Genomic DNA, 20,185 nt, shown 5'->3' on the forward strand with positions numbered 1-20,185 from the left:
ATGCCCTGTAAGGAACCAACTGAGCATCTGTTGTGGGCCATCCCAAAGTTTTCATCACCTTGATGTGAACAGAATTTTCCTCAGGTTCCACAGCTGAGGCTTTAAGGAAAGCCTGGGCTGAGGGAATGATTATCATCCCAGTTCAATTTATTCCTGGTTGTTGAATGGGATTTGTTTTAGTGAAAATATCAGCAAAATTGACATGATACTTTCAGATTTTGGTTTATAAAGTAACCAGTATGTGCTTTCATTGGGAGAAAGATTAAAGTGATGAAAATCTTTATCTTTCTGAGTGGCACAAATAATGTAAGACAGGATAAGGAGTGTTGGATTTAAATCAGATTATTGATTATAGTATCATTGTTAATATGGAGTTCAAAGATGTTTGAGTTCCTGGAAATAAAACAGATGACACAATTTGGAAGGAAAGTATTTGTTAGATAAATTCAAGAAAAATCATAACCACATGGTCAGATCGACCTCCTATTTGCATCGAGATTGACTGATGCCTTTATTCTCAATGTTGTATTTTGCTTTCGAGAAGCAGATGGCCGCCTTTCGATCACATTCACAGATAAACTTCGCGCAGTGATAATTACCACCTGAAAGGAAGCATATTCAAAATAATCCATTATATTAATGATATAGTATTTGCCTTGGATTATGAAAGAATGAAAGATAATTTTATATTTTAATATATTTTGATAATTCAGCTTACATCTATATAGTATGTGCAACATTCTAATCATTATATAAATGTTCTGTAAACAGTTTAAAATACTAATTGTAATTTGGGTTTTTAATTTCATTGTGATGATCTCATCATTTCTAGAGTCAATAGATCCTTTTAAACTGATGTCAGACATGCATTGACATCAGAATAACACTTTCAAATCCCTTACTCACTCTTCCTTCAGTTAGTCCTGACGAAGGGTCTCGGCCTGAAACGTCGACTGCACCTCTTCCTAGAGATGCTGCCTGGCCTGCTGCGTTCACCAGCAACTTTTACGTGTGTTGCTTGAATTTCCAGCATCTGCAGAATTCCTGTTGTTTAAATTTTTCATCTGTCTGGTGAGGAGATTGTACGTAACAAAAGAGCTTGGGAGAAACCTCTTTTAATGTGATCAGAATTGTCCTGCAAATATCAGCTTAGATATTTTATCTGGTAACATACATCAAAGTTGCTGGTGAACGCAGCAGGCCAAGCAGCATCTATAGGAAGAGGCGCAGTCGACGTTTCAGGCCGAGACCCTTCGTCAGAACTAACTGAAGGAAGAGTAAGTAAGGGATATTTTATCTGGTCATGGCTCCATTGGGATCTTGCTGCAAACAAACTAGTCACAGCATTTTTAATGCATTCTGTAAAATGCTGAGGTAAAGTGAAGCAAAAATATTCCTCCTTTTATTCATCTGAATCCATTTTCTGTGGGTGAATTTTGAAACCACAGCAGGGATCACAGGACAGATATGGAGAGGGTGTTTCCTGTACTGATGGGAAATAGAATCAGGGGTCACTGGCGCAGATTAAGGGCAAACCATTGCGGGTTCAAACTGGGGGAAGATCCTGTGCCAGAGGGCTGTGGATGCCATGAATTCACTCAAAACTGAAGCTGATTAAATTTGATAAATTGGAGGAATCTGGGAATATTGAAATAAGTCAGGAAAAATTGTTGAACAAGAAGATAAACCTATATCTTGACAAATAGTGCAGCAGGCTTTCAGAGCCAAATATTTACTCAATCTACTATTTCAAATGATTTTTGATGGTGTCAGTGCTACCAGACGGTACTTACTCATCAATAATGCTCAGTTCATAACTTGCTCTCTGCATATGATCCAGCAATATCTGGGCCCTGACCACTAGCTGGTGAGTAACATTGACAACACACACGTGTCAGACAATAACCATCTTCAAATAAGGAGTGTAATTCAGCCATCTTTCACGTTCATAGAGTCGTAAAGGTTTTGCAGCTCTGAGTCAGGCTCTTCGGCCCAACTCATCCATGCTGACCCACTGTCTTTCTATGCTATCCCATCTGCCTGCACGTGGCCCAGATCCCTCTGAAGCTTTCCAACTATCTTTGAAATATTGTAATTGCTCCCATCTCCTTTGCACCTTCTACATACCCAGCAGCCTCTGGGTGAACAAGTTGTTCCTTTTAAAACTTTTTCTACTCCCACATTAAACCTAGACCTCTAGTTTTAGACTTTCCTGCCTTGGAAAACGGCTGTGATTTTTTATTTTATCTATGCCTCTCATTATTCTATAAACCTCCGTAAGGACACTCCTCAGTCTGTGGGACTATGTCAAAGGCCTTGCTAAATTTCATGGACATTCCTTCCTTTCAATCATCAACATAATCACTCCAAAAATTCCATCACAACACAATTTCACAAGTAGAAAACTATGCAAACTATCCCTCATCAGTTTTCCAGATCAAAGGCTGGTATATGCTGCCTCTTGAAATTTCCTCTGGGACCTTTCCATCCACTGATCTTCAGTCATTACCATCTCTTTGGCCCCAACATCACCGTTCTGGAATCATAATGTCACAACCGGGGCTCGTTTAAATTTTTTTTCAGTTAGTATGTGGGTTGTTTTTTCTCAGGTATTCAGACTTCCTTGGATTGCTTACCCTTTATGTCCCATAAGCAAGGAGTTGTCCAGTATTAAGGACCCTCACCACCCAGTACATGCCCTCTTCTCATTGTTACCGTCAGGAAGGAGGTACAGAAGCTTGAAGGCACACACGTCAAGACCAGCTTCTTTCTCTCTGCCACCTGATTTCTAAATGGACATTAAACTTATGAACACTACCCCATTACTTTTTTATTTCCTTTTTTTGTACTATGTATTTAATTTAACTATTTAATAAACATATATGTAATTACTGCCATTCAGTTTATTTCTGTATCTATCAGGAGTGGAGAGAATGGGCAATTTCAAGTTCCTGGGTGTCAATATCTCTGAGGACTTAACCAGGTCACTACATATTGATGCAGCTACAGAGAACATAGAAACATAGAAACTCTACAACACAATACAGGCCCTCTGTCCATAAAGCTGTGCCAAACATGTCCTTAACTTAGAAATTACCAAGGGTTACCCGTAGCCCTCTATTTTTCTAAGCTCCATGTATCTATCCAGGAGTCTCTTAAAAGACCCTATCGTATCCGCCTCCACCACCGTCGCCAGCAGCCCATTCCACGCACTCACCACTCTCTGCGTAAAAAACTTACCCCTGACATCTCCTCTGTACCTACTTCCAAGCACCTTAAAACTGTGCCTTCTCATGCTAACTATTTCAGCCCTGGCAAAAAGCCTCTGACTATAACACGATCAATGCCTCTCATCATCTTTTACACCTCTATCAGGTCACCTCTCATCCTCCGTCTCTCCAAGGAAAAAAGGCCGAGGTCACTCAACCTATTCTCATAAGGCATGCTCCCCAATCCAGGCAACATCCTTGTAAATCTCCTCTGCACCCTTTCTATGGTTTCCACATTCTTCCTATAGTGAGGTGACCAGAACTGAGCACAGTACTCCAAGTGGGGTCTGACCATGGTCCTATATAGCTGCAACATTACCTCTCAGCTCCTAAACTCAATCCCATGATTGATGAAGCCCAATGCACAGAACCACAGAAGGCAAGACAGCAGCTATATTTGATCTGGAATTTGAGGAAATTTGGTTTGTCAACTAAAACACTCAAAAATTTCTCCAAGTGTACCGTGGAGAGCGTTCTGACTGGCTGCATCACTGTCTGGTGTGCGGGAGGGGGCTACTGCACAAGATTGAATTAAGTTGCAGAAACCTGTAAAATTAGTCAGCTCCGTCATGTGTACCAGCCTCTGTAGTATCCAAGACATCTTCAAGAGTGATGCCTCAGGAAGGCGGCATCCATCATTAAGGACCCTCACCACCCAGTACATGCCCTCTTCTCATTGTTACCATCACGGAGGAGGTACAGAAGCCTGAAGACACACACTCAGCAATTCAGGAACAGTTTCTTCCCCTCTGCCATCCGATTTCTAAATGGACATTAATCCCATGAACACCACCTCACTACTTCTTTATTTCTGTTATTTTGCACTATTTGTTTAAACTCAATTAATTAATAGACATGTGTATAAAAAAAAAGCACCTCGTGCTTTCCCGGCATATATGATGAATAAACTGTTCTTGGGCTTCCAGCTGGGTACCGGTATTGATTATCACTGATGCTTTGATGACGTCAGATATAATTAATACCTGTACTTGGGTAGAAGCCCAAGAAGAGTTTATTAGACATATATACTTAATGTTAATCAGTTTTTCTGTATATTTATTTATCGTGTATTTCATTGTACTGCTGCTGTAAAGTTAACAAATTCCACAACATGTGCTGGTGATATTAAACCTGATTCCGATTCGGATTCTAATTATTCTTCTTAGAACTCACTCACTTTGTGTTGCAGGTGTCTCGTTTGGGATCAGACACTCTCTTTGCATTTATCAATTTTATTCAATTTGGGTAACTGAATCAGCACAGGATTTTCTCTGTCTTTCAGTGTAGTCGTTGACTTGGGGGTTAATGTTTTGCCTGGGCTCCGGGGCTGTTCTGAATTCCTATGTGTTTCAGGGTGTAGGTCAGGGGAACTGGCCAACCCCTCTTTGCTCAGTCATTGTGGGCCCTTGTCTGGTGAAACTTTGTCCGAGTTCTTCTGTGTATCTGAGCGATTTCTGTTTGTCAGGATTCTGCATAGTTTGCCTGAGCTCTTGTTAGTTTTCTTGCTTACTTTCTGTCTTAAATCTGTTGTTGTGTTTGAATTGCCAGAGTCTCTGTGATTTTGCACTGGAGTTCACTGGTGACCCTCACATATAATTCACCAAGATGCATTAACGAGTGTTTACAAGAGCAGGTCAGAACTTAAACATCCCATAAGAAGTGATTGATGTCTTACTGCTTGAAGCCTTTCCACCATCAGCCAGGCGTGGGATATCGCCCCAGTACCTGGGTGAGCGCAGCTCCCAAACACAGAAGGAGCTCGTCATTACTAGTGACAAAGGAACTGATTTCATTGCAACTCTGTCTGTATGGATGGCATGAAAAACAAAGCTTTTCACTGTGGCTTGTTACCTGCGACAATAATAAACCAAATGAAATGATCTCTACCAATATCCACTATCAGCATTCTGTGCTATTGTACAATTCAGCAGCCAGTGTATCTCAGCCAAATCTCCCAGACCAATAACCTTTACCATCTAGAGGGACAGAGATCAGCATCACATACAGGTCCCTGCAAGTCTCACACCATCCAGACATGGAACATAACCCGTTCCTCCATCATCACTGGGTCTGAATGCTGGAGCTTCAGCACAAGAGCATTGTGGGAGAACCATCACCAGGGCAACTCCAGTGGTTCAAGATGGCAGCTCACCAGCACCGTCACAAAGACAATGAGGGATGGACAAAAGTTGCTGACCATGGAAGCAGAGATAAAAATTAGACAATGAGGCACTCTCTGATCATACTCACCTGTACATTCGAGTTTCCCATTTGAGCAGCTGTACTTGTAATATACCATTTTGGGTGAATAGACTATTCTGCACTTCTCTTTCTTCTCAGCATCTTCATAACAGTTGTCATGGGTCTGGCAGCACCTGTAAAATCACAGATAATGTTTAGTAGAAAACTCATGGACTAGAGTTAACAGAACACTGTTACAGCAGCCTCCAGTGTCAGACACTTCCCATGTAGAGCTAAGAGTCAGGAGGTGATCTGAGCTGAGGGTAACTGAGCAGGCTCATATCGTACCAGGGAGTTGAGGAGGAGCTTCACAGTGGGACGTGGAATCAGGATCTGTGGGGACTCAGGCAGGAATGTGGAAAAGAATTCCTCCAAGTGACATGACCACAATAGACCTGAGAAGGTGACCAATGTTTAGTTCTTCCCTTTTTCTATGGATTGTGTGTGTTCAAGACCCAACAACAAGCAACAGACTGATCGACCAGCTGGTTGCCCTCTCTCCTTTCCTTCCTCGCTCCCTTACTAAGGTAGCTACAGTGTCATGGTTCTCTCTTGTGCTGCCATGATCGAACCCCCTGTTCAATCCTCCAGAAGGACAGAATCCTCCCTGGGAGCAGCTGCTCTGTCCTCGGTGTGTTCCACTACACAGTCCTGAACTCCTGTACAGACCGGTGGCACTGCAAACCCAGCACTACCCTCTGTACCATCACTGGGGCTCTGAAGTCAACAGGCACTGAGTGTCTCCCAGCCCTAGCAAGTGTCATTGTCCTCCCCCACCCTCAGCAGGAAACCTTCAGCCCCAGCTGCACCAATCTGTGATCTGTCTCTCGTGATCACTGCAGGACAGACGGCATATCCTGATCACGGCTCACATCTCAGAAAACACCACTGGAGAGGTTCCAGCAAATCAACTCGCTAAAACCACGATGCAAAAAATTCTTCAACAGAGACCGCATTACCAACTCAATGGAGCCAATTTCAGGACTGAAAGTGACACCAAGCAGAAAATTAATACACGGCCATATCTGCACCAACGGAAACTTAACTCAAGTCGGAGTTCTGACAACTACAGCAAAAAGCAGATTGTGAGATATACCATCAGCAATTGCCCTCTCTGATTATTTCCAGGACACACGGCCAGTATTTGTGTGGCCACAGTAGGCACCATAACCCGGCTGCGAACCCCATGACATCAATTGTCACTCACTACCACCATCAGAAACATATTTCACATTGGCAGATTTAATGGGGTATCTTAAAGCTTCAGTGAAGATGCAATCCTGCTGCCTCTGACAATGAATGAGAACATTTCCCTGTCCCTGGACTCCAATGGATGGTAACTGGCTCTGTAGAGATCGTCTGTCCACCTACCGTTCAAGGTCATCCACTGGTGTCCCAGATCCACCAGTTCCACAGTAACAGCCGTAGTTATTGAATTGCAGTGGTGAAGTGATGCTTGGGTTGGCACATTTAATCATTTTATTGAACTGATAAAGGTTCCTGGACTCAATGGAAGTGCTCCCAACACCAGCTACATCAGGAGAGAGAGGAACAGACAGACACAAACAGGTTAGAACATGAAGCAACCAACATCAAAGTAAGGCTCACTCGAGGAGAGTCTCCTTACCTGAGAGCAGAAGCAGGACAAACAGGCCAAAAGCAGGCAAGGACGGGATTTTGAGGCCTAGCCTGCAAAAGATTCCTGACCACACAGTAACGACAGCAGCGAACGGGCGTTTCAGAAATTTCTCCAGATGTTCCTCTGTGCTTTCCCGTCCATTCTCCATCAAATCAGAATTGTCCACGGCCCCTATTTAACAGATACGATATCATTTTGCACCGGAGAGCTGCGCACATGCAGGCGCGCCGCCATCTTCTCCTCCCGCCAGACAAGATTATTGTCCTAAACTTAAGACGAGACCTTAAGCCTTAAAGTTATAGACAGCTATTAGCCTACTCACTTGAGAGAGGTTATACTGTAGCAACCTATAAGTCAAAGACTAATTTACTTATCTATTTTGGTCTCTTTTCTGAATGAGTTTAGCTGTCAGTAATCACTATTTCGAGTGGTGGGACCACCCCTCACAACCAAGGAGGGGATACTTCCAGCTAACAAAGCAGATTAAACATCATTATTTTATTCTTAAAGAGCACATTTACTCTCTGCAGTAATTCGAACAGAGATTATAATTCTAAAGAAGATTTCCAGACACAAGTACCATTCTTACAAAAACTTTGCAATGAGTTGCAGACAGACATGTCAGGGCCACAGAAAGGAGGCTTTCTGCAGTTGTAAGTCTCGGGTTGAGACCGAGGAGAAGATTCTATGTCTTCATCTCTGTCAGTCCTCACAACCCCACTTCCTTCTAAAGTTTATATCCATTTTATTGCCATTCATCTAAAGTCACCTCATTGGCCCGTGATGTTTTCACAACTGGATTTATCAGGTTAGATGGCAGGACCCTTAGATTAAAGTAGACAATGTGTTTTCTCTGGATTGGGTTCAAGTCTCAGGTAGGTTCCTGTCCCTGAACCTGCACGTTATTTCTCGATGGGAAACGGAAGTAGAATCATAGAGAAGTACAGAACAAAAATTGTCCATGCCGAAAACTATTAAATTGCCTACTCCCATCGACCTGCACCGGACCATAACCCTCCATACCCCTACCATCCATGCACCGATCCAAACTTCTCTTAAGTGTTGAAATCGAGCTCTCATGCACCACTTACGCTGGCAGCTTGTTCCACGCTCTCACCACCCTCTGAGTGAAGAAGTTTCCCTTCATGTTCTCCTTAAACTTTTCACCTTTCACCCTTAACCCATGACCTCTGGTTGTAGTCTCACTCAACCTCAGTGGAAAACGCCTGCTTGCATTTACAATACCTAAGGACTAATAATTTTGTACATCTCTATCAAATCTCCTCTCAATCTTCTACGTTCTAAGGAATACTGTCCTAACCCATGTAATCTTTCCTTATAACTCAGGTCCTCAAGCCCCAGCAACACATCCTTGTAAATATTCTCTGTATTTGTTCAACCTTGTTTATAACTTTCCTGTTAGTAGGTGATCAAAACTGCACACAATACTCCAAATTAGGCCTCATTAACGTCTTATACAGCTTCAACATAATATCCCATCTCCTGTACTCAGTACATTGATTTATGAAAACCAATGTGGCAAAAACTTTCTTTATGACCCTATGAACCTGAGAGGCCACTTTCAATGAATTATGGATCCCTTTGCTCCACCGCACTCTTCTGTGCCCTACCATTCGGTGAGCTGCCTCCTAACCCTGCACCGGAAGATCAAACGCTCTCTTGAACTCAACCACGAGTTGGTGGAAGGACTGAGCTGTAGGGGGAACCTTGTTCTCACAGAGCATTGAACAGGTGAATGGAGTCCGAGTGATTCACCACGTACGCACATCATCACTGAACCGACCTGGCTGGGCTTGGAAAGTCAGCTCACACTGGGTCATAAACTTCCTGCAGCCGTTAGGGTCACCGGAGTATCTGCCTGGTGGAGGGATGCTCGGCTGTGATCCAGAATCAGCTGAAGGAATGGCTGAGACTGTGATGGGGAAGATGTGGGACATCCCGGAGTGGGATCGTCGGTGCTGAAGGCTGTAAATTGCAGGCTCTATCCCTCCAGAAACGTTTTTAAGGTGAAAACATACGTAAAAGAAGTGAAAAAGCTTTTTGCTTACCATCTGGAAGATGTCGACTATGGGAACGTCGTACGCTGGCGCCATCTTGACCACTTTTTTCATGTTCTGAATTGATAGAAAGTGGGTGAGTGATCCATGAGTTTCAAAAGAGATTTGCCAAATTTTGAGATCCTGTGATTTGGTGAGAGTAAAGAGAGAATGAAAGAGAGAGGAAGAGAGAGAGAGAGAGAGAGAGAGAGAGAGAGAGAGAGAGAGAGAGAGGAGAGGGAGAGAAAGAGAGAGTGAGTGTGGAGGGAAAAGAGAGCAGATGAGGCTGAGTTTCAAAAATGTTCCTTGAAGCTTGGGAGCTTTTGAGATCCTGTGATTCAGAGAGAGTGAGAATGAAGGTCGGATAGAGACCAGATAATATACAGAGATGAAGAGCAAGATAGGGATTTTGAATTCACTCCATGTTTGATGAAATAGACTGTAACCTAAGGAAAATTATGATTTTTTAATCTTAGACAAAGTTGCTTTGCTCGTGATGAGCTAAAGTTGGGAGGTGTTTTACCTTTCCTTTAACTATGATATTCCAATCCATTTGTTAGTTATCTGAACTATAGTTGGTGAAAACAAAACATGAACTGGGTCATGTACAATTCAGGAAGATATAATAAAACTCACAGGGATTTGGAATATTGGCTCAAAGCTTTAAAAATAGACAATACTGTTTTGGTAATTCTGCCAAATATTTTAGGACAATTAGGAGGAATCATAAATGTTGTTTTCCTCAATAAGAATGGGCTTATTTTCTCTTTCTGACAAGCTGAACCAAACATAAATGGTCAATACTCCTGTTCAAACTGCTCTTCTGGAGCAAGAGTTTGTTGGGAAAACTACTACTTATTTTAACTTAGTTACAGTAAGGAGCAGTCTTTGTCTTGTACAATGCGAATGCACAGATGTAATGATCACTTCTTACACATCACATGCAAATAATCAATAAAACTGCTAAGAGTTGGAACACTGACTAAAAATGTAATTTGAATTGCTGAGTTTGTCAGGTAGCAATAATCTGCAGCCTGAGAACAAAGGATTGTAATGGAATAAAAAGGCAAATGAGGGGGCTGTGATGAGTTGCCCGACACCGTTGGTTGGCAGATTTCAAGTTCAGCTGTCTGTCCCTGCTCCCGAGTAGAAACTTTGAACCTCACCCAAACAGGGTCAAACATACAGTGGTAGGTTGGGGTAGGGAAAGGGAACATTCTGAGGTTTGGAAGCCCAGAGCTGCATCATAGAATGGAAACTGCAGGGAGTGAAGAGCCACATTTCTTTTTGTGTATTGCAGATGAAGTAATTCTGTGAGTATTGAGGGGAAGTGACAGGGAAGAATGGAGAGGGAGGTGACACAACCACAGTCATTAATTTACCAGGTTCCATGGTGGAACATCTGGTCCATCAGGACTCAGAGTGTCAGTGTACGGTGATCCAGATCAGAAACATTGAATAGGTTCCAGAGCATCAGTCAGCTCTCCCATCCAGGATGGGCAAGTTCATTCCGATCACGTAGATGGACTGCTTCAAGTATCAGCAGAGTTGTGTCTCACATCAGAATATTTCTCCTGTTGTTCCTTGTGCCACCTTGGTCAACATAATGTCTTCACTTCCCTGGTCTTCTCCTGGCCTGGTCTGCCTGATCCTTCAGGCTGTATCCCGCATTCGTCATCAGCAATGGAGAATCAGAGGGATGAAGTGAACATTCATCGTTAGTGGATGGTCTGGTGCCCCAACACTGCGTGTGGGACTGGGAAAAGGTTGAATCATGTGGCTACACTCTCTATGGTTCCTGATGGGACTGCACTAGGTTAGCACTGACACAGATGTTGTTATTTGGTTTCCACTCCGGCCATCTTGTCTACCTGGGAGTAAACCGTGCTCATTGAGGCAAATCCAGTTTCCTTACCACAGCCGTCTTCAGTGTCGACAGGAGAAACAATTCTTTCTCTGGGATCTCACAGTCAGCAATGAATTGCTCTTCTTTGGTGCAACTCCATTACATTTTGTTTCCAGTGCTCCTTCGCAGTTCTTGAATCAGAATCAGGTTTATTATCACGGACATACGTCATACAGTATATATGTCAGATGTCATGGTCAACCTCTCAAAACACTTCATCGCAGTGGATGTGAGCGAAGGACTTGATGAAGTCCCTCATTCATTCTATTGTGGTTGTTGGATTTTCTGAGTATGCCCGCAAGAAAATGAATCTCAGGCTTGTATATAGTGCATATATATACTTTGAACTTTGAAATTTAATAGCTACGTACAAGACTTAAGATCTTGGCTTGTTTCGGACAATAAAATGGGTATACCCGATATCATCACGTTCACTCCTGACATGGTTTTGTTTCTGCCTCCCCGTGTCCTAGGGTGTGGAGTGTGTGTGGTCACACATTTGGATGCTTAATGCTCTGTTAAACTGATGTGTAGACTGGTGCCCCGTGGGTCTCTTTATGCCCCAACAGGGCTGTAAAACTGCCCCTTTGTGATACCCTCCCTCAATTTGACAATAAAGTTGCAAGGGTCAAGTTTTGAACAGTCAGTTTCGTGCTAATGCTGAGATGGGGGCAATTTAGGTTTCAGTGGGTGATATTTGTTGGACCTGTCCCCCAAACTCTCTCTGGAAAGTGGAGCTGGAGGAAGGAGGGTGGAAGGGGTTCTTTTATTGATGGGGTCACCACCATGGTCACCAATCCCCAGGAAGAGCACCACCTCCCTCTCCATCCCTCCATGACTCGTCCCTTTCACACCTGAAAGTTGCTTAACCTTTAGGGCACAGAAAATGAGGCTCCATCATCACTACAGCTGCCATTCTGTGACAATATTCCTCTTCTAAGTTTGACCCCATTTGGTCGAGGTTCACATTGTGCTCAGGAGTTGGGGTGAAGCAGGAAATATAGCTTATGATCTGTTCAACCCAATACCTCAAATACCAACCCAACACCCCGACAATTCCCACCTTCACCCACATTTCATCCTATTGTAAATCAACATTTTCTCACAAGTCAGCCAGAAAACCCAGTGCTTCAACTTGGGTTGTTTCAGTACAAATTCCGATTGTTATTGGTCAGAACTATTCATTTATGTTTGGTGAGATAAAGATGAGCAGGTGTGTGCATTTGCATGGAATGAGATTCTAGATCTTCTTCAGCAGAATGAGGGATTTGCATTTTATTCATATCCAGTATGTATGGGGAACTGTTTATATGGAGCTGTACGTGACTGGAATGGAATTTTGATCAATTCCTCTGAATTAATTAGTATAGATAACTTACTAATAAAAAAATTGTGTTCTTGTGATTGAGGGAGAAGGTCAAAAGTCATGCAGGTGCTTTACATGATGGAAGACTGTTAAAAGCTTAACTTTTCAGTGAATTGAAACAAGGTCGTCAAAGAAAAAGAAGAATGCAAAATGTCTGTGGCTCAGACACATATCTTAACGTCTGAAATCTGTAGGAATGCTGGAGGTTATTAATCATGCAGACACATCCGGACACCTCAAATCAAACAAAACTGAATGGTCTTCATGTTTTATCATTTTCCAATCTCTGGTTCTGAAACCTCTCATGCAACTCGCAGGGCAAGTCCCACAGTGACTCTTCTCATTTTCAGAGGTGACACCACATCCTCACCATATTGTGATACCAATTATCGAGAGTTCGTGTCGTAACAATTCCAACCCATCACCCCGTCTCACTCTGTATTCAGTGTCTATGTGTCAATCAGTGAAACCCATCATGAGCGCACTTGAGGTAGTTACACTCACTCATAATAGAACACAGTCTCACACACACGCACACACTCATACATGTAAATTGACACACACTCAAACACACACACACACACACACTGAGAAGAGTCGGAAGCAGTCAGGATTGGCTCTGTCTCTCCAGCTCAGTCAAATAGAGATCAGCTGTATCAACAGGAGAGTTTGTCTTTATCTTATCCATGTTATCAGCTCCCAATATATAATCCAGGGACTGAACCTCACAAGTGTGATTTCCAGGACAGGGAAGAGCAAACGACAATGTTGGGCCTGTTTGTCCTGCTTCTGCTCTCAGGTAAGGAGACTCTCCTCGAGTGAGCCTTACTTTGATGTTGGTTGCTTCATGTTCTAACCTGTTTGTGTCTGTCTGTTCCTCTCTCTCCTGATGTAGCTGGTGCTGGGAGCACTTCCATTGAGTCCAGGAACCTTTATCAGTTCGGTGCAATGATTAAATGTGCCAACCCAAGCATCACTTCACCACTGCAATTCAATAACTACGGCTGTTACTGTGGATCTGGTGGATCTGGGACACCAGTAGATGACCTTGACCGGTAGGTGGACAGACGATCTCTACAGAGCCAGTTACCATCCTTTGGAGTCCAGGGACAGGGAAATGTTCTCATTCATTGTCAGAGGCAGCAGGATTGCATCTTCACTGAAGCATTAAAATACCCCATTAAATCTCCCAATGTGAAATATGTTTCTGATGGTGGTAGTGAGTGACGATTGATGTCATGGGGTTTGCAGGCAGGTTATGGTGCCTGCGGTGGCCACACAAATACTGGCCGTGAGTCCTGGAAATAATCAGAGAGGGCAATTGCTGATGGTATATCTCACAATCTGCTTTTTGCTGTAGTTGTCAGTACTCCGACTTGAGTTAAGTTTCCGTTGGTGCAGATATGGCCGTGTATTAATTTTCTGCTTGGTGTCACTTTCAGTCCTGAAACTGGCTCCATTGAGTTGGTAATGCGGTCTCTGTTGAAGAATTTTTTGCACCGTGGTTTTAGCGAGTTGATTTGCTGGAGCCTCTCCAGTGGTGGTTTCTGAGATGTCAGCCGTGATCAGGATATGCCGTCTGTCCTGCAGTGATCACGAGAGACAGATCACAGATTGGTGCAGCTGGGGCTGCAGGTTTCCTGCTGAGGGTGGAGGAGGACAATGACACTTGCTAGGGCTGGGAGACACTCAGTGCCTGTTGACTTCAGAGCCCCAGTGATGGTACAGAGGGTAGTGCTGGGTTTGCAGTGCCACCGGTCTGTACAGGAGTTCAGGACTGTGTTGTGGAACACACCGAGGACAGAGCAGCTGCTCCCAGGGAGGATTCTGTCCTTCTGGAGGATTGAACAGGGGGTTCGATCATGGCAGCACAAGAGAGAACCATGACACAGTAGCTCCCTTAGTAAGGGAGCGAGGAAGGAAAGGAGAGAGGGCAACCAGCTGGTCGATCAGTCTGTTGCTTGTTGTTGGGTCTTGAACACACACAATCCATAGAAAAAGGGAAAAAATAAGCATTGGTCACCTTCTCAGGTCTATTGTGGTCATGTCACTTGGAGGAATTCTTTTCCACATTCCTGCCTGAGTCCCCACAGATCCTGATTCCACATCCCACTGTGAAGCTCCTCCCCAACTCCCTGGTACGATATGAGCCTGCTCAGTTACCCTCAGCTCAGATCACCTCCTGACTCTTAGCTCTACATGGGAAGTGTCTGACACTGGAGGCTGCTGTAACAGTGTTCTGTTAACTCTAGTCCATGAGTTTTCTACTAAACGTTATCTGTGATTTTACAGGTGCTGCCAGACCCATGACAACTGTTATGGTGATGCTTCGACAAAAGAGAAGTGTGGATTTCTCAAATCACCCAAAGTAATATATTACAAGTACAGCTGCTCAAGCGGGAAAATCGAATGTGATAGTGAGTATGATCGGAGAGTGTCTCATTGTCTTATTTTTATCTCTGCTTCCATGGTCAGCAACTTTGGTCCATCCCTCATCGTCTTTGTGAAGGTGCTGGTAAGGACATGTTCGGCACAGCTTTGTGGACAGAGGGCCTGTATTGTGCTGTAGAGTTTCTATGTTTCTATGGTCTCTGTAGCTGCATCAATATGTAGTGACCTGGTTAAGTCCTCAGAGATATTGACACCCAGGAACTTGAAATTGCCCATTCTCTCCACTCCTGATAGATACAGAAATAAACTGAATGGCAGTAATTACATATATGTTTATTAAATAGTTAAATTAAAGACATAGTACAAAAAAAGGAAATAAAAAAGTAATGGGGTAGTGTTCGTAAGTTTAATGTCCATTTAGAAATCAGATGGCAGAGAGAAAGAAGCTAGTCTTGACGTGTGTGCCTTCAAGCTTCTGTACCTCCTTCCTGACGGTAACAATGAGAAGAGGGCATGTACTGGGTGGTGAGGGTCCTTAATACTGGACAACTCCTTCCTGAGGCAGCTTATGGGACATAAAGGCTAAGCAATCCAAGGAAGACTATACACCTGAGAATTATGAGAGGCATAGATAAAATAAACAATCGCAGCCCTTTTCCAAGGCAGGAAAGTCTAAAACTAGAGGTCTAGGTTTAACGTGGGAGTAGAAAAAGTTTTAAAAGGAACAACTTGTTCACACAGAGGCTGCTGGGTATGTAGAAGGTGCAAAGGAGATGGGAACAATTACAATATTTCAAAGATAGTTGGAAAGCTTCAGAGGGATCTGGGCCAAGTGCAGGCAGAAGGGTTAGCATAGAAAGACAGTGGGTCAGCATGGATGAGTTGGGCCGAAGAGCCTGGCTCAGAGCTGCAAAACCTTTACGACTCTATTAATGTGAAAGATGGCTGAATTACGCTCCTTATTTGAAGATGGTTATTGTCTGACACGTGTGTGTTGTTAATGTTACTCACCAGCTAGTGGTCAGGGCCCAGATATTGCTGGATCATATGCAGAGAGCAAATTATGAACTGAGTATTATTGATGAGTAATTTATAATTATCATGGAAAAAGATAGAATCAAAGAGGACAGGGAAATTTTTAATTGGGGAAAGGCAAATTATGAGGCTATAAGGCTAGAACTTGCGGATGTGAATTGGGATGATGTTTTTGCAGGGAAATGTACTATGGACATGTGGTCGATGTTTAGAGATCTCTTGCGGGATGTAAGGGATAAATTTGTCCCGGTGAGGAAGATAAAGAATGATAGGGTGAAGGAACCATGGGTGACAAGTGAGGTGGAAAATCTAGTCAGGAGGAAGAAGGCAGCATACATGAGGTTTAGGAAGCAAGGATCAGATGGCTGTATGGAGGAATGTAGGGAAGCAAGAAAGGAGCTTAAGACGGGGCTGAGAAGAGCAAGAAGGGGGCATGCGAAGGCCTTGGCGAGTAGGGTAAAGGAAAACCCCAAGGCATTCTTCAATTATGTGAAGAAAAAAAGGATGACAGGAGTGAAGGTAGGACCGATTAGAGATAAAGGTGGGAAGATGTGCCTGGAGGCTGTGGAAGTGAGCGAGGTCCTCAATGAATACTTCTCTTTGGTATTCACCAATGAGAGGGAACGTGATGATGGTGAGGACAATATGAGTGAGGTTGATGTTCTGGAGCATGCTGATATTAAGGGAGAGGAGGTGTTGGAGTTGTTAAAATACATTAGGACAGATAAGTCCCCGGGGCCTGACGGAATATTCCCCAGGCTGCTCCATGAGGCGAGAGAAGAGATTGCTGAGCCTCTGGCTAGGATCTTTATGTCCTCGTTGTCCACGGGAATGGTACCGGAGGATTGGAGGGAGGCGAATGTTGTTCCCTTGTTCATAAAAGGTAGTAGGGATAGTCCGGGTAATTAAAGACCAGTCAGCCTTACGTCTGTGGTGGGAAAGCTGTTCGAAAAGATTCTTAGAGATAGGATCTATCGGCATTTAGAGAATCATGGTCTGATCAGGGACAGTCAACATGGCTTTGTGAAGGGCAGATCGTGTCTAACAAGCCTGATAGAGTTCTTTGAGGAGGTGACCAAGTATATAGATGAGGGTAGTGCAGTGGATGTGATCTATATGGATTTTAGTAAGGCATTTGACAAAGTTCCACATGGTAGGCTTATTCAGAAAGTTAGAAGGCATGGGATCCAGGGGAGTTTGGCCAGGTGGATTCAGAATTGGCTTGCCTGCAGGAGGCAGAGGGTGGTGGTGGAGGGAGTACATTCAGATTGGAGGATTGTGACTAGTGGTGCCCCACAAGGATCTGTTCTGGGACCTCTACTTTTCGTGATTTTTATTAACGACCTGGATGTGGGGGTAGAAGGGTGGGTTGGCAAGTTTGCAGACGACACAAAGATTGGTGGTGTTGTAGATAGTGTAGAGGATTGTCAAAGATTGCAGAGAGACATTGATAGGATGCAGAAGTGGGCTGAGAAGTGGCAGATGGAGTTCAACCCGGAGAAGTGTGAGGTGGTACACTTTGGAAGGACAAACTCCAAGGCAGAGCACAAAGTAAATGGCAGGATACTTGGTAGTGTGGAGGAGCAGAGGGATCTCAGGGTACATGTCCACACATCCCTGAAAGTTGCCTCACAGGTGGATAGGGTAGTTAAGAAAGCTTATAGGGTGTTAGCTTTCATAAGTCGAGGGATAGAGTTTAAGAGTTGCGATGTAATGATGCAGCTCTATAAAACTCTGGTTAGGCCACACTTGGAGTATTGTGTCCGGTTCTGGTCACCTCACTATAGGAAGGATGTGGAAGCATTGGAAAGGGTACAGAGGAGATTTACCAGGATGCTGCCTGGTTTAGAGAGTATGCATTATGATCAGAGATTAAGGGAGCGAGGGCTTTACTCTTTGGACAGAAGGAGGATGAGAGGAGACATGATAGAGTTGTACAAGATAATAAGAGGAATAGATAGAGTGGAAAGCCAGCGCCTCTTCCCCAGGGCACCACTGCTCAATACAAGAGGACATGGCTTTAAGGTAAGGGGTGGGAAGATCAAGGGAGATATTAGAGGAAAGTTTTTTACTCAGAGAGTGGTTGGTGCGTGGAATGCACTGCCTGAGTCAGTGGTGGAGGCAGATACACTAGTGAAGTTTAAGAGACTACTAGACAGGTATATGGAGGAATCTAAGGTGGGGGCTTATATGGGAGGCAGGGTTTGAGGGTCGGCACAACATTGCGGGCCAAAGGGCCTGTACTGTGCTGTACTATTCTATGTTCTATGTATAAGTACCGTCTGGTAGCACTGACACAATCAAAAAGCATTTGAAATAGTAGATTGAGTAAATATTTGGCTCTGAAAGCCTGCTGCACTATTTGTCAAGATATAGGTTTATCTTCTTGCTCAACACTTTTTCCTGACATATTTCAATATCCCCAGATTCCTACAATTTCCCAAATTTAATCAGCTTCAGTTTTGAGTGAATTCATGGCATCCACAGCCCTCTGGCACAGGATCTTCCCCCAGTTTGAACCCTCAATGGTTTGCCCTTAATCTGCGCCAGTGACCCCTGATTCTATTTCCCATCAGTACAGGAAACACCCTCTCCATATCTGTCCTGTGATCCCTGCTGTGGTTTCAAAATTCAACCCACAGAAAATGGATTCAGATGAATAAAAGGAGGAATATTTTTGCTTCACTTCATCTCAGCATTTTACAGAATGCAATAGAAATGTTGTGACCAGTTTGTTTGCAGCAAGATCCCAATGGAGCCATGACCAGATAAAATATCTAAGCTGATATTTGCAGGACAATTCTGATCACATTAAAAGAGGTTTCTCCCAAGCTCTTTTGTTACATACAATCTCCTCACCAGACAGATGAAAAATATGCTCAGTTTAACAGTCAGGAGAGAGGGAGATGGGTCACTTCTCCCTCAGGAGCACAGTGGAATATCACTCTTCCAGTTTGTGTTAATGTCACTGCAGTGGGACTGAAAACTCAGAGTCAGAAGCAAGATCCAAGGCTGCTGCCTGGGGCCACATCAGTGGTGAAGGGCTGGGGGTCACCAGGGACTTTTCTAGAATTCTAGATTCAGCTATGATTGTGGTGTAGATCTTCACAGGATTTGTTATTCTGATGTCAATGCAAGTCTGACATCAGCTTGAAAGCATCCATTGACTCTAGAAATGATGAGGTCATCACAATGAAATTAAAAACCCAAATTACAATTAGTATTTTAAATGATTTACAGAACATTTATATAAAGATTAGAATGTTGCACATAATATATAGATGGAAGCTGAAATATCAAAATATATTAAAATATAAAAATATCTTTCATTCCTTCATAATCCAAAGCAAATATCATTAATATAATAGATTATTTTGAATATGTTTCCTTTCAGGTGGTAATGGTCACTGCGCGAAGTTTATCTGTGAATGTGATCGAAATGCGGCCATCTGCTTCTCGAAAGCAAAATACAACCCTGAGAATAAAGGCATCAGTCAATCTCGCTGCAAATAGGAGGTCGATCTGACCATGTGGTTATGATTTTTCTTGACTTTATCTAACAAATACTTTCCTTCCAAATTGTGTCATCTGTTTTATTTCCAGGAACTCAAACATCCTTGAAATCCATATTAACTATGATACTATAATCAATAATCTAATTTAAATCCAACACCCCTTATCCTGTCTTACATTATTTGTGCCACTCAGAAAAATAAAGATTTTCATCACTTTAATCTTTCTCCAAATGAAATCACATACTGGTTACTTTATAAACCAAAATCTGAAAGTATCATGTCAATTTTGCCGATATTTTCACTAAAACATCAATGCTGCAGCACTTGCGAATCCAATTGGACAACCAGGAATAAATTTAATTGGGATGATAATCATTCCCTCAACCCAGATTTTCCTTAAAGCCTCAGCTGTGGAACCTGAGGAAAAATCTGATCACATCAAGGTGATGAAAACTTTGTGATGGCCCACAACAGATGCTCAGTTGGTTCCTTACAGAGCGTCTAAACACAATAATGATTGGAAAATGCACTTGGAAATCCAGGTGTGATTATACTCAGAGATTGTTTGCAATGTCATTGCTGGTGCCACTCATAATATTAAGGTGATGGGCATGTATCTTCTATAATCAATTAAACCTGATTTGAGAGCATTGAAACATGCCTGGCGTCTCACTCTTGTATCACACCACATGTACCACAACGAGGAAAACCAGTCAAAGGACGGGAAGCACAGGCTGGGACTTCTCCTGGAGTGTTTCCATCCCAC

At 43.2% G+C, this 20,185-nt stretch overlaps 2 protein-coding genes across 2 annotated transcripts; one reads left to right on the top strand and one right to left on the bottom strand.

Moving 5' to 3' along the window:
• Positions 1-483: 483 nt before the first annotated feature.
• On the bottom strand, positions 484-9,263 carry LOC134338362 (phospholipase A2-like). The gene is made up of 5 exons (XM_063034153.1): positions 9,219-9,263; positions 7,138-7,168; positions 6,882-7,041; positions 5,520-5,644; positions 484-602 (listed from the first exon to the last, which is right to left on the bottom strand). Exons 1-5 carry the CDS (start codon positions 9,261-9,263, stop codon positions 484-486), a joined length of 480 nt encoding a protein of 159 aa, XP_062890223.1.
• A 3,980-nt stretch (positions 9,264-13,243) lies between these two features.
• Positions 13,244-19,417, top strand: LOC134338439 (phospholipase A2, minor isoenzyme-like). The gene is made up of 4 exons (XM_063034248.1): positions 13,244-13,277; positions 13,374-13,533; positions 14,771-14,895; positions 19,299-19,417. The coding sequence occupies exons 1-4, from the start codon at positions 13,244-13,246 to the stop codon at positions 19,415-19,417; spliced, it is 438 nt and encodes a 145-aa protein (XP_062890318.1).
• The last annotated feature ends 768 nt before the right edge of the window (positions 19,418-20,185 follow it).

This window comes from Mobula hypostoma, chromosome 27 (genome assembly GCF_963921235.1).
Source record: "Mobula hypostoma chromosome 27, sMobHyp1.1, whole genome shotgun sequence".
NCBI classification, from domain to species: Eukaryota; Metazoa; Chordata; class Chondrichthyes; order Myliobatiformes; family Myliobatidae; genus Mobula; species Mobula hypostoma.

What these genes read in the sequence shown, in the direction of transcription:
- LOC134338362 (XM_063034153.1), bottom strand. Translation starts at nt 9,263, where the DNA reads ATGGCGCCAGCGTACGACGTTCCCATAGTCGACATCTTCCAGATG. An exon ending in TGTCCTGCTTCTGCTCTCAG is followed by an intron (nt 7,042 to 7,137) that starts GTAAGGAGACTC and finishes CTCCTGATGTAG; the next exon opens with CTGGTGTTGGGAGCACTTCC. An exon ending in TGGGAAACTCGAATGTACAG is followed by an intron (nt 603 to 5,519) that starts GTGAGTATGATC and finishes GCTTCCTTTCAG; the next exon opens with GTGGTAATTATCACTGCGCG.
- LOC134338439 (XM_063034248.1), top strand. Translation starts at nt 13,244, where the DNA reads ATGTTGGGCCTGTTTGTCCTGCTTCTGCTCTCAG. An exon ending in CCAGTAGATGACCTTGACCG is followed by an intron (nt 13,534 to 14,770) that starts GTAGGTGGACAG and finishes GTGATTTTACAG; the next exon opens with GTGCTGCCAGACCCATGACA. An exon ending in CGGGAAAATCGAATGTGATA is followed by an intron (nt 14,896 to 19,298) that starts GTGAGTATGATC and finishes GTTTCCTTTCAG; the next exon opens with GTGGTAATGGTCACTGCGCG.